General features: G+C 36.7%; 1 protein-coding gene across 1 annotated transcript; it reads right to left on the bottom strand.

The window, feature by feature from the left end:
* Positions 1-613: 613 nt before the first annotated feature.
* On the bottom strand, positions 614-14,279 carry LOC113240132 (apolipoprotein D-like). The gene is made up of 6 exons (XM_026477359.1): positions 14,151-14,279; positions 6,243-6,397; positions 4,534-4,601; positions 4,078-4,229; positions 3,722-3,899; positions 614-2,904 (listed from the first exon to the last, which is right to left on the bottom strand). Exons 1-6 carry the CDS (start codon positions 14,262-14,264, stop codon positions 2,771-2,773), a joined length of 801 nt encoding a protein of 266 aa, XP_026333144.1. The 5' UTR covers positions 14,265-14,279; the 3' UTR covers positions 614-2,770.
* Positions 14,280-14,885: the final 606 nt, after the last annotated feature.

Here is a 14,885-nt window from a genome sequence, read left to right as displayed (position 1 = left end):
TGGAAAGATAAAAAAAAACCCTTATTTTGATTAATTTTTATAGTCCATGACAATCAAGATGAATCTAACGACACCTCATATGTCAAAATCCATCAAGCCGTTTAGGCTGTACAGCGTGAAAAAGAAATGGACATGCATACGTACATACATACTACACTTGAAAAATATTAACCATGCCGCAGTTGAGGTTTTCAAATGTAGCCGACAAGATAAATTTTTATTTATCTAAGGATCAACAATGGACAAAAACACAATTTAAACATCATTACGTTTATTATATTTGTACAAAAGTATTTAGGTCTACAATTTATTGTTTATGGCAAAATACAAAATTAATATTAAATATTCCCGACCAAACATAGTTCGGATAAATATAAACTGAACTTAATTTAGTGCATCGTCTCTTTCAATATCAGTAAGAAAAGGACAGACATTTTCTGTCCTTTTCTACTGGATTTATTCCCAGTAGTTCCATGTACTCAGTTCCACATAGAACAATCGTTACCCAAAAATTCCATGCATGAGACTTGTACGAATAAATTTAATGTTTTATCCTTATTCCCATTGGTCTCATACGTAGAGAGATTCCTAAAGCTGCACATCTGTTAAACTAACCAACACTTATTTTGACAATTTGTCAATAAAACTTGTCTATTTCCAAAAATAGACGTAAAAATATAACCTAAACAAAACAGCTGTTTTACTATAAAAATGCCTAAAAATCATCAGCAAGCTGTGGTTTAAAAATGGCCCTTCAATCATTTCAGACTACTTGCATTTACTTTATGAGTAAATTTCAAATGTACACATAGATATTGTTGGTAAATTTATAAAACTCTATTAGAATTTGTAAGCTCTAGTACTAAAATTAAATGTCCTCTCTTTAAAGAAACATATTATTGGGTTACACGAAAGGAGCGTCCCTGCACGACCTACGACTCCTTTCCTACACCCTGGGCAACAATCGAAAAGTACCTTACGCCGATTGACAAATCCTTTGGCCATGATGGTAAGCATTATAGTGCAAGCCATCTTTAGGATAAGAAGAAGAAAGAGACAGATGCAATGAATTTATTCTTTTACCTGCCTAATACATAAACAAAACGTATTCTATATTGTAATATAATGAGTTGAGTATTAAAGCTTCATAAAAAGAGATAGCATCTTCAAAACATTGCGTTGTTTCATTTATTCTATTCTACATTCACAACAGTAGTAACTGTTCTACGTTATTCCTTCTACTGTCTCTACTAAACTTCTTGTTTACATTATGATTACATTAGATGGTTTACAGCTTAAAAACGGGCTTTTCATTGTAATTTTCGTCTTTGTTGATTTTTTTTTCACTAACAATTTTTTTGGGTTTACTCGAGTAATATTTACAAGATTTTGTTATACAGTACGGCGTGACTGACAAGCGTGCTGTCGCTGTCGGTCGACGAAGTTTGATGCGCAATTAATGCTCTTTTTGCAGGTGTTTTGCCATACACAGTTACACGCCACGCGGTCGTGGTTTCACTGGCCTACGGTAGATGACAGCTTTAAGAACAGACATATCTGTGTACCCTCTGTTTGACTGTCTTTTTGTATTCACTTTTAGTCGATACAATATTAAAAAGATATAACATAGTATTAATCATTTAGTAAATGTGAACCACGAAAATCTCTGAATAATTTTAAGGACTTTTTTAATGATAAACTGACGCGAATTTTGAAATACCAATTCTCTTAAGTGAAATTCAAAGTTAGATGTACGATAGAATGTAGGTAAATAGCACCCCAAAAACGAAAATCATACCAAAGTATATGATTTAGAACGTACTTACACACCAAAGGTGAAATAGATGTTCACGATCCACATTCAAAATTATTATATTTAATATATCATATCCTTGAGCTCAATTTACATTACCGAGGAACAAAATTGTTTTACTTTTTGTAACCATAATGAACTTTATGTCCCGAGTCTGGGCGAGAATTCTTTGAAAGTCGCGCGACCGGTATTGGTAATAAAACTAATGCATTGACATTTACCAGTACTGACCGTGATTCTGTTGTTAATATAATAATTGTACAGAGTTGTTTGTAATAATAGCTCACAGTCAGCAATGAATCGCACACGCATGTAGATCGTTTTGTCGTCGGCATAAAGTAAATGTTTAGCATTCATTATGTGTGTATTAATGTCAAAAATATAAGCGTTGTAAAAGAGAGGACCAAGATGCGAACCTTGAGGAATGCCAGATGGTATTAAAATGTAATCAGATCTAAATCCCCCCAGAACCACAGCTTGAGAGCGAATGGTCTAATACGATTGTACCCAACGAAGTACATCTCCGTGGACACCAAGTGTATTCAATTTGTGGAGGAAGATGTCGTGGTCCACACGATCGAAAGCTTTTTCGAATGTAATGTAATTGAAGACAATTGGCTTAAAAAGTTCTTAGAGCGTTAGCACTAATGATGCAATAAGAAAGTCAAATTAATATTACAGCTCACAGGTTAAAACTTAAGTTTGTTTAACACTTTTCTTCACACTTATCTACTCAAAACTAAAATTTAAGCTAGGTTGTCACATGTCTTAGGGTATCCACTGTACGTTATACAATAGACACAGAGTTCATTATGCTATGTACAATTTCGTTACAAAAAGCTACTATACTGTTCCACGGCAACTTAAATCGAGCCTAAATAATTATTCTTTTGATCTTACTTTTTGTATTCCAATCTAAATTTCATAATGTAAACTTTTCAACGCACAGCAGCCTCATCATGGCAACCACTCGGCATCAGCGTCAAGGCTCCTCGCGTTTCCAGATGGAGATTCAGTCAGGTCCTCCTTGCTGCTCGCAACCTTGTTGTACACCTTCTTGCCCGCAGTTACAACATACTCGACGCCGTCAGCTGAAATAGATGACAGTTTTGTCGATAATTTATGATCGGGTTCTTAGGTTTTTGCAATTGTTACACATAGTAAATGAAAACTTTTTTTTCGGATCTAAATCTTTATTATTCCCATAATTACGGAAACTCCCAGTGCGCATTAAAATGAAAATATCGTATTCAAATTTAGCACTATGCATTCTACATGATCATAGTGTATCTAGAAAAATATGTTTTCATACAAAACTGAGGGCGCACTTTCTTGGGCTTGAAGCATGTAATTATATATAATATATTGTAATGTTGGGTGTTTAGCGCTTTTCCTGTTAAAGGAGATTAAAAGTCCGCTCTTAGAATTTTTATTTAAAGCGTCCAGTTTTAACCCATTTCTGCCCAAAATCGTGGCCGGAAACCATTTTGATTTTGGTATATTTCTATTTGAAATATCGATTTAAAAAAAATCTTTTTCAAACGGCAAAGAAACAATCGCACACAACGTCCACTTCTCGATCCTATAGACTATTACTTACAGCACTGTAAAATTAGCAATGGTAACTAATAAAAAACCAACATTCTTGTCTGACATGATTTGTGCCTTGTTTAGATGGACAGAATGAGAAAATTATTAGCATTTTATATCAGTTTCAAAGAAGGTCCAAAACAATCAAGTCATAATTCGGAACTTTGTTGCAAGACTAATAATAAAAGTCCCCAATTCTTGAATGGGTTTTAAAACACTCAGTCTTGTTTAGCTCAGTAGTGACGCCACACTCTATGGCATAAAATAACTTCAGGCAATCGATCTCAAGTCAAACAATTAACACTCATATTCACTCACCAATAACTTCCCCAGTGTTCCTGACAGCCGTTCCAATGCTTTGAGAGGAGAAGGTGTCAGGGTTGATATTAATGTTGACACCGTCCGTGGTGCCGTTCGGGTGTTTTGGGCATTCGCTTTGGGAGATCAGTGATAGGTCATAGGGGTCTACGCCGTACGAAGATAGCTTGGCACGCATCTGAAAAATGTCCGTATTGTATTCGTGTTCAGAATAATCATCATCTTATTAAGTAGCTCTTAATAAAATTATAATGACTTTAAATTGTCGCACTGAGAAGTATTATCAATGATATAAAAACGCAACATCCTAGCTGCCACGCTACGAAAAAAACTGAATGATCTATAACGCATCTAACCTTGTCAACATAGATTCTATCAAGCTCCTTTGTTCTGGACAAGATGGTGGCTGATCTTCTATGCGCAAACGCAAGCTTCTGACACGTGAAGATCGCCGCGTATGTTGAGTAGTCAGTCGCCATTACTGTGTAACTCGCCGAGCCTGCGACGCCTGGAAATATATGACGAGCAATTTTATTTTTAATTTTATTGTTAAATTTTCTTATAAGGCATATGTCTAACCGAATTGAAAATAGGCAATGCATATGCCATCAAAAATTGTGTTCTATTAATATCCCAGCGCAAGGTATTAATAAAATTAAACAACGACTACTCCTGATGGACATGCTATAATCGATTACAATACGATAGGTACAAAAATTCTTTAATTTCTTTTGTTTAGCTTTAAATACAAAACAATTTATTAATAAATAAAACGGACTGAGTTGCTCTATAAACATCCTTCAAGTACTTACTGAGCGGAAAGCGAACTTTCATCCTTGCAGGCACAGCTGGGTCTGGTACTGTCAGAGTGCCGGTGTATCTGAAAACAAATAAACAATTTTAAGTTTATTGCATTGCAGAATGTTTCATGACCATGATATTCAATTATTTTTTGCGAAATTACTCCACTAGTCTGTTTCGATTCGGCTGTTTAATGTCTTCTAGCAAATCGTGGCAGACGCTATGCCGACTAAGCCACAGAATAAACCAGCGAACCTTATGAATTTTTCTATGTTTTCGTTGCAGGTTTATGTTTTGGTTTTTTAACGAGTTTTTTTGTCGTAGCGCCATCTGTGAGATATCTATTTCTTCACATATCTATTTAAGCATGAAAAAGTTACCGACAAATTGCGTTCGTAGAATCTTCAAACGTTTGTCCTGAAAAGTTGTCATTTTGCAGGTGAGGCCTTATTTACCTTCCTTACTCCCGATGTTTTTCATAACTTCATAAACTACACATATATTGATCTCGGTGTGAGAACCACAGGGTTACCTATTTGCAGTCCGAAATGACATTTTCCAGAAATAACGTTTGCTTGAATTTTCATAATCTCGAAAATAATTTTGAGAGGAAAATGTTTTTTTCTTTTAAACCTAACTTAACCAAACCTAACGGACCCTAATCGAGTATTTGCAATGAATAATATAAATATAAATAACAAGTGTTTCGTTATAATTCGGTTTTCTATGTAATGAAAATTCGAACAAACGTTATTTCGGAAAAAGAAATTCGAGTTTGTGATAGGTTACCAACTACAGGCATTGTAAAATCAGGAGTTAAAAAGATGTGACCTTATTATACTCTCCTTGATATAATAAGATGCGATTCCTTATCTAGAGCATTAGCTTGAACCAAAATTCAAAAGGACTGCTAATCGCGATACAAGACATCGTAGTCGGGTATTTATCCAATTGGTGCGCCAGATGTCACGACGAGTACCAAATAGCTATTTTTGTAACTAATTTGTTTTACATTGACAAGCTACAATTTATCAAAGCTACTCTAATTTCTAGTGATAAAAAAAAATCAACCAGATGGCGCTATTTGCACCAATTTTTGTTTTTTTGAAGATAGTGCCGGCTATTCTTTTATTTTATTTAGGATTAGCGTCATCTACAATAACCATATTATGAAGCGTTAATTTATAAATTAGTTTGTAACACACAATAGCATCTCATGATCAATATTTGAATAATATTACAAGGGAAAAACTGACTACTTATATTTCAAATTAAGGATGAATTTACATAATATAAACTACTTCTAGGCTATTAATCAACGCCATCTGGATATAAGACGATATAAGACAGAATTTTGGCCTTTTTCAGAGTTACAGTCTGTAGTACGGAGATTAGCAGTCATCTTGAGTTCGAATTTAGGGTTCTGTTGGGGCTGCCGAAGACGTTGCGCCTCCATGCAAGCCCGCCTTGGCGGCAGCGCCAACGGACTCTTGAGTATGTTTATAATCTAGTGGGACTCTCCATTATTACAGCATTGACTGCAACTCCACACCAGGATTTAATTTTTCATTTTATTTTATTTTCAAGCCGACTAACACTATTCCTAAGATAATTAGTTAATAACACTATGGACAACATTCGGAAATAAATACATTATTATTATTATGTATTTAAGACTCTCGCCTCTCCCAAGGCCTAAACGATTATTATGGTTAGCTACCTGTAATCATGCTTCAATGGCGTCAAACCCAATATGAAGTGCTGAGAGATCTGTTCGATCTGGTATTTACCAGGCTCGTCAGTTTTAGTGAAGTTGTACGTGATGCAGTGGGATGCAGTAGACGTTTTCTGGATCACGTACCACACGCCCAACATCTGAAAACATTTTGAGTAAAATATAGTAATATAAACAGATCCATAGGATGCAAATATTATGGAAAACAATTTTATATAAAATCTGACAAATTTTTATGACATTTTTAGTTTAGTTGCAGTAGAGCTCCTTGTGAAAGTGTTCGTCCATAGCAGTGCCACCAAGTCACCATGCTTATTTCTGCCGCCAAGCAGTAATGTCCTCCAGGGATTAGAATCGAACCTGCTTCCTCCAAAACCCCAATACAAAAGATTTGTAACAAAGATAGAGAAATTTGTAACGTCTGCCGATTCCTCAGTTGGTAGAACGGGGTGACTCTATGTACCCTGTGTGCTCTCTGTTCGACATCCGTCCGAAAGAATTACTGCCAAAAAATAATACTCGATCACATTAAAAGATGCATGATGCGAATGAAGCTTCATACTTGACATTGTCTCTTGATATGGTTGTCTGTTACTTATTTGACAGTAATTCTTTTGGACGCAGCCGGACAAAGAAATTCTTTGTATAATGCGAATTCCGGTTCTCTTTACATAGTTTTAAGAGAATTAGCACGCTGCTGTGTTTGTGATATCTCTAGATATGGTAAATGTCCCTTGTGTGACTGACTTAAAGTTGATGTTTCTAAGGTGATTTTTAAGAATTTCTTTGAATGTAACTGCAAACACCATTGCATTCATTTGAAATTATATTTTTGTAAACATTAGAGCTCCTTGTGAAAGGATTTGTCCAGGGAAGTCCTGCCACCTTACCTATTTCTGCCACCAAGCAGTAATGTTAGCATTACTATGTTCCGGTTTTGAAGGGTAAGGGTTCTGGTGAAATTACAGGCACATGTGACTTGTCAACTTCTGTCTCAGGGTGACGGGCGCAATTTCAGTGCCCCTCAGATCTTTGCGATTTGAAGCTCTGAGTGGCACTGCAACTGTTATGGACAGGCGAGTAGCTTACCATCAGGTGCACGACTTGTTCGTCCTGTCACTTGATATTATAAAACAAAAAAGCCCAGATGGGATTGTTCTTATCGACGTTTTGGTTCATCTTACAGCTTCATAATTGTTTTTTCTTTTGAATTTTGTATTATAAACTCGATGGCTCTATTAACTTTTCACATTAACGTTATGTTTTCAATACATTATGTTTTCAATAGCAACATTTGTTCAGTATCATTCCGCAATATGGAGACGAGGGCAAATTTAGAATCACTTGTAAGTACTTAGAACCCCTTAGAATTCTTGGCTTTTGCCTATCCATTTCGAATCCTCAGTATCAAAAAAGTGTAAAAATGGCCGTGTACCCCAGGGTTCCCTTCTGTGGCCACCATTTCTTTATGATTACTGATGGTGTGAACGGCCTTAAAATCTATGATAAGAAAATTTTTTTACTAAACAAAGTACAGGAAAAATACTTATTTACTAATTACAAACTTCGCTCACAAAAGCCCTTCCGGTTTTATCCGCATTGTAAAGGGTAGCGTAATAGTGCCCTATTAGATTATCAAGTCAGGTACTACACGACCGAATAATACGCCAAAAAGTCAATAACGCTGGTTCGTCAGTATTACGAGAACAATGAAGTGGTCGTTGGGAAAACAGACAATGTCACACCTGCATCGGTTAGATGGATTGTTTGAATGTATCAAAAACGTTTTGTCGTGAAGTTTTTTAAAATGTAAAGTCTGTTAGAAACCTGAAGGTTCATAATACTTTAAGAGGATAGTACTCATGCATCTCCAATCGGCTTATACCATTGTGATGATCTAGAGTACACTCATCCATTACTACATTAAAAAGTACATATGTTGTGGACACAACTTGACACTAGAGTTTAAACCGGTTCCTAACATTAGTTGCATTGATTTCAATTTAAATTTATTTTCACGCTCTCTAAGATTAAAATATGTGCTGTAGACTATATTTAATAGAACTGTACAAACAGAAATACTAAATACGTTTTCTGGAATTGAAAATGTTCTCCCGAAAATTACGAGATTTCTCTACGGTTTGAGCATGACCACCGGTACAGTAACATCGTAATTCGTAGTACGGGAAAAGCATTTCTGCTCTGGCAGTGTTGCGAGTTGCTGAATTGCCACTAACATAGATAATTAATCTTGAACGCGTTACATGAGGGAACTTCTCCACGTGGCCACAGATAGCGCAATCAAGATAAATAAATAATCCCAAACAGAAAGAGGTATCGATATGACTGGAAGAAGAAGGAAAAGAGCGTTAGAGATTGAAATATGACGTAATGACCAAGAAAGAAACAGGAATGTATGCATGATTTGGTCAAGAAGAAAAACCTATGTTAGCAGATTGATGGCACAAATTTATACAGAGAATGTTAATAGAAGCTTGGGGACAGGACAGACGTCAGTGGATAAATATCTCGATTCGATTAATAAATAAATAAAAAGTCATTGGTTTATCCACAAAACACATAAACCATAATATAAGTCACCATTGAATAGTAAAACAGTAATGTGGACAAAAAGGATGAAGACGTCGTATTGTTGATTTTCAGTCTTCAGTTATAATAGCTATTTGCTTGCTGCACAAGACCGGCAAGTGGAGTACATAGGTACTAAACATCTAGTACTTATACACAGGTTGTCTTTATTACACTTTATGTAATAGTTGTAAAAATTCTGAAAGTTTCATTCAAACATTCTAAATTTATTTATTTATTTAGTGTTGCTAGGAGTTTAAGAAATGACAAATTGCTACTCGATTTCTGCACACACAGGAGCTATTGACTACAGAGATTGGCAATTAAAAAAAAGATTGCATTTCTTTTTTTTAATTGCCAATCTCTGTAGTCACCAAGAGTGAACAGGTACAGGAATAAATGTATGAAAAGCCTGATTAGAAAGAGGTTTGTCACGTATCGAGTGGAGATTTGTGGCCTTAGATGACTATTAGGTATACAGTATGACTGAATCACCCCATTTCGATCTTCCAATCAGTCAAAGTCATAACGACTCTGTTATCACTGACTGAAACCCTGACGCAAAAAAGGGAGTTACAATAAGTTTAAAGCCTCTGTCTGTGTATCGACTACCTCTGTGGCCGAAAGGTTACCATGCTGGACTGCCATGTGGAGGTCCCGGGTTCGATTCCCGGGCCAGGAGAAATATTTATATGGCCTACATTTATTTGTCTCGGCAATTTATGGCTGTCTATGTGTGTGTCCATGGCACTCGCGATACAGGTTTTGCTATGAGTGAGAGTGTTATCTGTGTAGCGTTTGTCTGTCTGTGGCATTGTAGCTCCGAAACGCGTCCCGGACTGATCTCATAGTGTTTTTTTATTTCAAGGCTCATTTAATCAGAATGGTCCTTAGCTATTTGATAAACGTTAGTTCAGCTGTTTAAAATGAATTCGTCTTACTTCCACTTGTCAGATTGACTTTGTTTGATTGAAATCCGATGGCATTACAACAAAAGCGCAGGCTACACCGCAAACGAAACTGGCAAACTTCGCTAAGCTCACGTAGTTGCAAGCGAAGCTAAGAAAATACGCGTGACTGTGGATACGTGCGGGGGTGAAGGGCGGCAGATGGGCGACATATTTTACATTGCTAGCGGATCATCAGGTTAGTTTAGTTGGCTCGGTTAGCTTAGTTCGCGGTATAAACCGAAGTATGAAAAGATTCCCCGGCTACGTGAACTAAGCTAAGATAGCTTAGCTTCGTTCGCGATGTGGCCTGCGCATTACATGGTAGGTAATCTTGATTAGATACTCCAATCAGGACAGTCTACAAAATATTCTCAGCTACTTATATGTGAACGTGTTTGGGCTCATTAAATTGGTCTCGACGAGTTGTTAGCTTAGGCTTACAGAGGGTGACTTTATTGACTTCTGGAGTACACTATTTTGTATCGGGTTTTTTAAATTTTAATTTGTGTTATCTTAATTACTCATATTATCATATCGCTAAAGGTCAAGATCCCTTTGTTTACTTATTGGAAGACGTTATCTTCTCTTGACTCACAGTCTTGTTATTTTAGAATTATTACGTTTACCGTGTTGTTGTAATGTGAATGGCGTTGTATTAAACATGAATCATTTAGTAGCAGTAGAGCTCCTTGTGAAAGAATTCGTCCAGGATAGTACTGCCACCTTACGTATTTCTGCCGCCAAGCATTAATGTGAGTATTAATGCGTTCCGGTTTGGAACGGTAACGGTGCTAGTAAAATTACAGGCACATCAGACTTATCAATGTTTGTCTCCGTGTGACGGGTGCAGTGACAGTGCCTCTTAGATCTTTGTGTTTTAAAGCTCTGAGTGGCACTGCAACTGTTATGGACAGGCGTGTCGCTTACTATCAAACGCACACCTTGTTCGTCCCGTTACTTGGCATCTTATAAAAAAAAACATATTTGCTCAGTTGGCAAGCGTCTGGCACGGTTTGCTAGAAGACGTTGGTCCGAATTCAGCAGGGTCGAAGGATTTTTTTCTAAGTGTTCGATCTTTGTATTAATAATTATAACCATAGATATTATAAAAAACTAGTGGAGTAATTTCATAAAAGATAATTGAATATCATGGCAGTAGAACAATGTGACATACAATAAAAGTTAATTACCTACAAGCAACATATATATACTATCAAAGTTCAAAGCCTTCCTGCGTAGTTTATCCGGAATCGTTATTTATTAATACACGTTTGATATCAATCTTATGTCGTAGTTAAAACGGTTTTAATTTGCAATGTCATAAATTATATTTATAACTTTTTAACTGGACAGTGTAAAGACAATTCACAAAATCTGCTAGTTCGTTTCTTAACACGGTTGGAAGAGCGTCAAGCACGGTATGACGAGGTCGCTGGTTCGAGTCCAGACGGATCGAAGGCATTTTTCTTTGTATTACTAATTATAACTAACTAGCTGGTGCCCGCGACTTTATCTGCGTAGAATAACGCCACTAACAAATTGACTGCATGTTTGCAGTTAATACGTGAAGTAGATAACGAGTGAAGTGAAGTCGGTTCCAACTTCACGCAGTCCAGGTCGCCGGAAAACTACTTCACGCAATAATTGCAAGAAGTCGAAACTGACTTCATGCAGTTAATGCGTGAAGTCGTTATCAAATGCGTGAAGTCGTTATCAAATGCGTGAAATCGTTATCAAGTTGACGTCTCGACTCAGTCTGTTAGCAGCCTAAGTATTTCGAGCCTACTGTACCGTAGTAATTTTCATAGTTTTAATGGTTCTCCATAAAAACTTTCATCCCCTATTTCACCCTATTTAAGATTTATTTTTGTGATAAAAATTGGCTTATGTTCTTTTTCTAGGTCCCATCTGTCTTAACACCAAAATTCATCAAAATTGGTTCTGCAGTATATATTTCATTGGTAACAGTTACTTTCGCATTTATAATATTTTTTGTTTTTTTTTTTAATAATATCAAATAACAGGACCGACAACTCGTGCGCCTGGTGGTAAGCGACACGCGTGACCATAATAGTTGCAGTCCCACTCAGACCTTTAAATCGCAAAGATATGATGGATTCTGCCGCTGCGCCTGTCATCCTTAGACATAAGTTCAAAAATTACATAGGTAAGGGTACTGGTGAAATTACAGGCACATGGGACTTGCTAACTTATATCTTAGCGTGACGGGCGCAGTGGCAATGCCCATTTAAAGATCTTTGCGATTTAAAGCTCTGAATGACACTGTAACTGTTATGGATAGGCGTGTCGCTTACCATCAGGCGCACGACTTGTTCATCCCGCCACTTGGTATCTTTAAAAAAATGTCCTTGTAATTTCACCAGCCCCTTCACGCTTCAAAACCGGAACGCAGTAATGCTGACGTTACTGTTTGGCGGCAGAAATAGGTAAGGTGGCAGTACTACCCTGGACGAACTCTTTCACAAGGAGCTCTACTGATACTAATTATTATTGTTTTATTTATTATTATTTTTATTATTACGAATCATTGTTATATTAACTGCTATGTATAGTTTGGACTAGTGGAGTAATTTCACAAATATAATTGAAAGTCAAGGTAGTAAAACATTTTGATATTCATTAAACTGAATTATTACAATGTAAAGATAGTTATTTTTATAACACTACGTGATCAATCTCGATCTTATCGTGTTCTTGTTAATAATTCCATCCAAAATATACGAGTACATAAAATATCCAAAATATACACGTTTATCTATAGTTCTACATAGGCCAAACTTCATTAACTGTCTGCCATCATCATCATCCACAGCCCGACTTCACCCACTGCTGGGTATAGGCCTCCCGTAGTTTTTGCTGTCCACCACGATCCTGTGCTAATCTCACCCATCTACTGCCCGCAACTTTGACAATGACCATCTCGCTACAGGACATCGCACGTTTCTACATCCATTTCTTGGGCGCCATTCGGTTATCGCCTTACTCCACCTGTGTTCACCACGTCTCGCCCTGATCCATTTTAAACTCGTTGTCCGCTCTCCTATGTACTGGACCTTAGTTCGTCTACGGGTTTTGGAATTCGGAGCTTGATCTATAAGTATGATACCGAGTATGATTCGCTCCATGGCTCTTTGTGCGACTCTCATTCTGTACACAGCATTCTGTGTGAGCGTCCACGTCTCGGCACTGTAAGTCATAGTGGGCAAGACACATTGGTTAAATAAGCGGCCGTCACCTTGAGACATAAGTTGACAAGTCCCATGTGCCTGTAATTTCACCAGTGCCCTTACCCTTCAAAACCGGAACACAGTAATGAACATTACTGCTTGGCGGCAGAAATAGGTAAGGTGGCAGTATTTCCCTGGACGAACTCTTTCACAAGCTCTGCTGCAGCTAGAACGCCTACCGAATGTAGTCCATCCCAGTTGTATGCTTTTTGAGATTTCATTTTGCTGATGCTCTTTATACGGATAGAATATGGCAAACATACTGTTCAACTATCTCCAGCCTCTCATTTCTTACTACAACTTTCTACCAAAGAGCATAAATTTATAATTACGTTACAATTTCACTTGCACCTTTGTGTTGATAATTTCAAGGCCTATTAAAGTACATTGGAAATACATTAAAAATATGTCAAAACAAATATTAATTAATGTTGGTAAATTTTAATTAAGATCGCAAGTACTAGAGAAGAGTTTTGCGCAGAGTTATGGAAATTTTGTCGATGTTTACGAGCAAATTATTAAATAGATGTATGATGAATGTACCTACCCTCGTATGATACAGTACCGTTAAGAACAGTTCAGTTTATTAACCGACTTAAAAAAAAAGAGGAGGCTCGTAATTCGAGGCTTGTTTTGTATGTATGTTACTCGATAACTCCGCCCTTTGTGAACCGATTTTGATGATTCTTTTTTTGTTGGAAAGAAGGTACCTCAGTATTGATCTCATTTAAATTTGAAGAAAATATTCCACCTCTAAGTACGGCAAACTCAGGGATGAATCCAGTTTCGCGCAATCTCCGATAACCGATTGCAAGAAAACTACGCAATTAGATGTAATTCCACGAACTTTTGAGGTCGGTTTTTTATACTCTCTACTGAAATTAAATTGATTGACATTTTCCAAAGGCAAAATGATTGTCATGAAAAAAATTTTATAGTTAGGCACCCAATGATAGTGAAGTAGAGCGAAAATGACCTTCCCTAAATTCGATCTTCCTCCTTAACAATAACTTAACAATACAACGTTATTGAATAATGGACTGCTCTCTACGAGGGATCAGAAGGACCTTTGAACTGTTATATATAACGTAGTATTAAAATATTACCTGATTCATTTCAAATCCTGGCATGGGTTCAACTATGGGACACGCACCCAAATGGTAAGTATGCGAAAATGCACCCCCACATAACAATAACACACCAATAACAGAGAAATACATTTTTAAAAGTATTTTTGTTACACTCGTCTTGCCTGTATAACGGTTAAACGCCGACTGACGAGTTGACCGCTTCACGATCTTTATAAAAGCGTGTTTGAACTGTTGAACTTCAAAATCACGTAAGTGGATATTCTGAGAAGTATGTTGTTTTTAATAGTCATTATCACAAACTTTGTACCAACTTCAATAAATCAACAATTTTCCTAGTAAGTTTTATTTTGTTTCTTATTCGAAGATTGTTTGTGTGTCATTAACCTTTAACACGTTAAGCATTCTAGAGACATACGGTGTCCTTAATGATTTTGGTATTGCAACGTTCTATGGCCACACGGTGTCACTAAAGCGCAGCTGTGTATCCACCGTTTCTAAAAAAAACAGGATGCCCTATAATTGGCAAAAGTCGCTGTTTCGATTTCTAACAGACCGAAGAAATTTTTCTTCGTGTTCGACCTTTATATTACTAACTATATTTTATAAAAATTTAAAATAAATTTTACCGTTAGAGACACAGTGTGTCTTTAAGACTCGTGACGGGTTAAGGCGCTCCTTCACCGGAAACCTTCGCTTGCAATGTAGTAGTCCAAGATTGAATTTAGAGCATTACGCTACAATACTGCCTCA

Source organism: Hyposmocoma kahamanoa, unplaced genomic scaffold, assembly GCF_003589595.1.
Source record: "Hyposmocoma kahamanoa isolate Upper Pololo Valley unplaced genomic scaffold, ASM358959v1 120, whole genome shotgun sequence".
Classification (NCBI taxonomy): domain Eukaryota; kingdom Metazoa; phylum Arthropoda; class Insecta; order Lepidoptera; family Cosmopterigidae; genus Hyposmocoma; species Hyposmocoma kahamanoa.
Note: the sequence above shows the minus strand (reverse complement) of the source record. Positions and strands in the feature narration are given on the sequence as shown.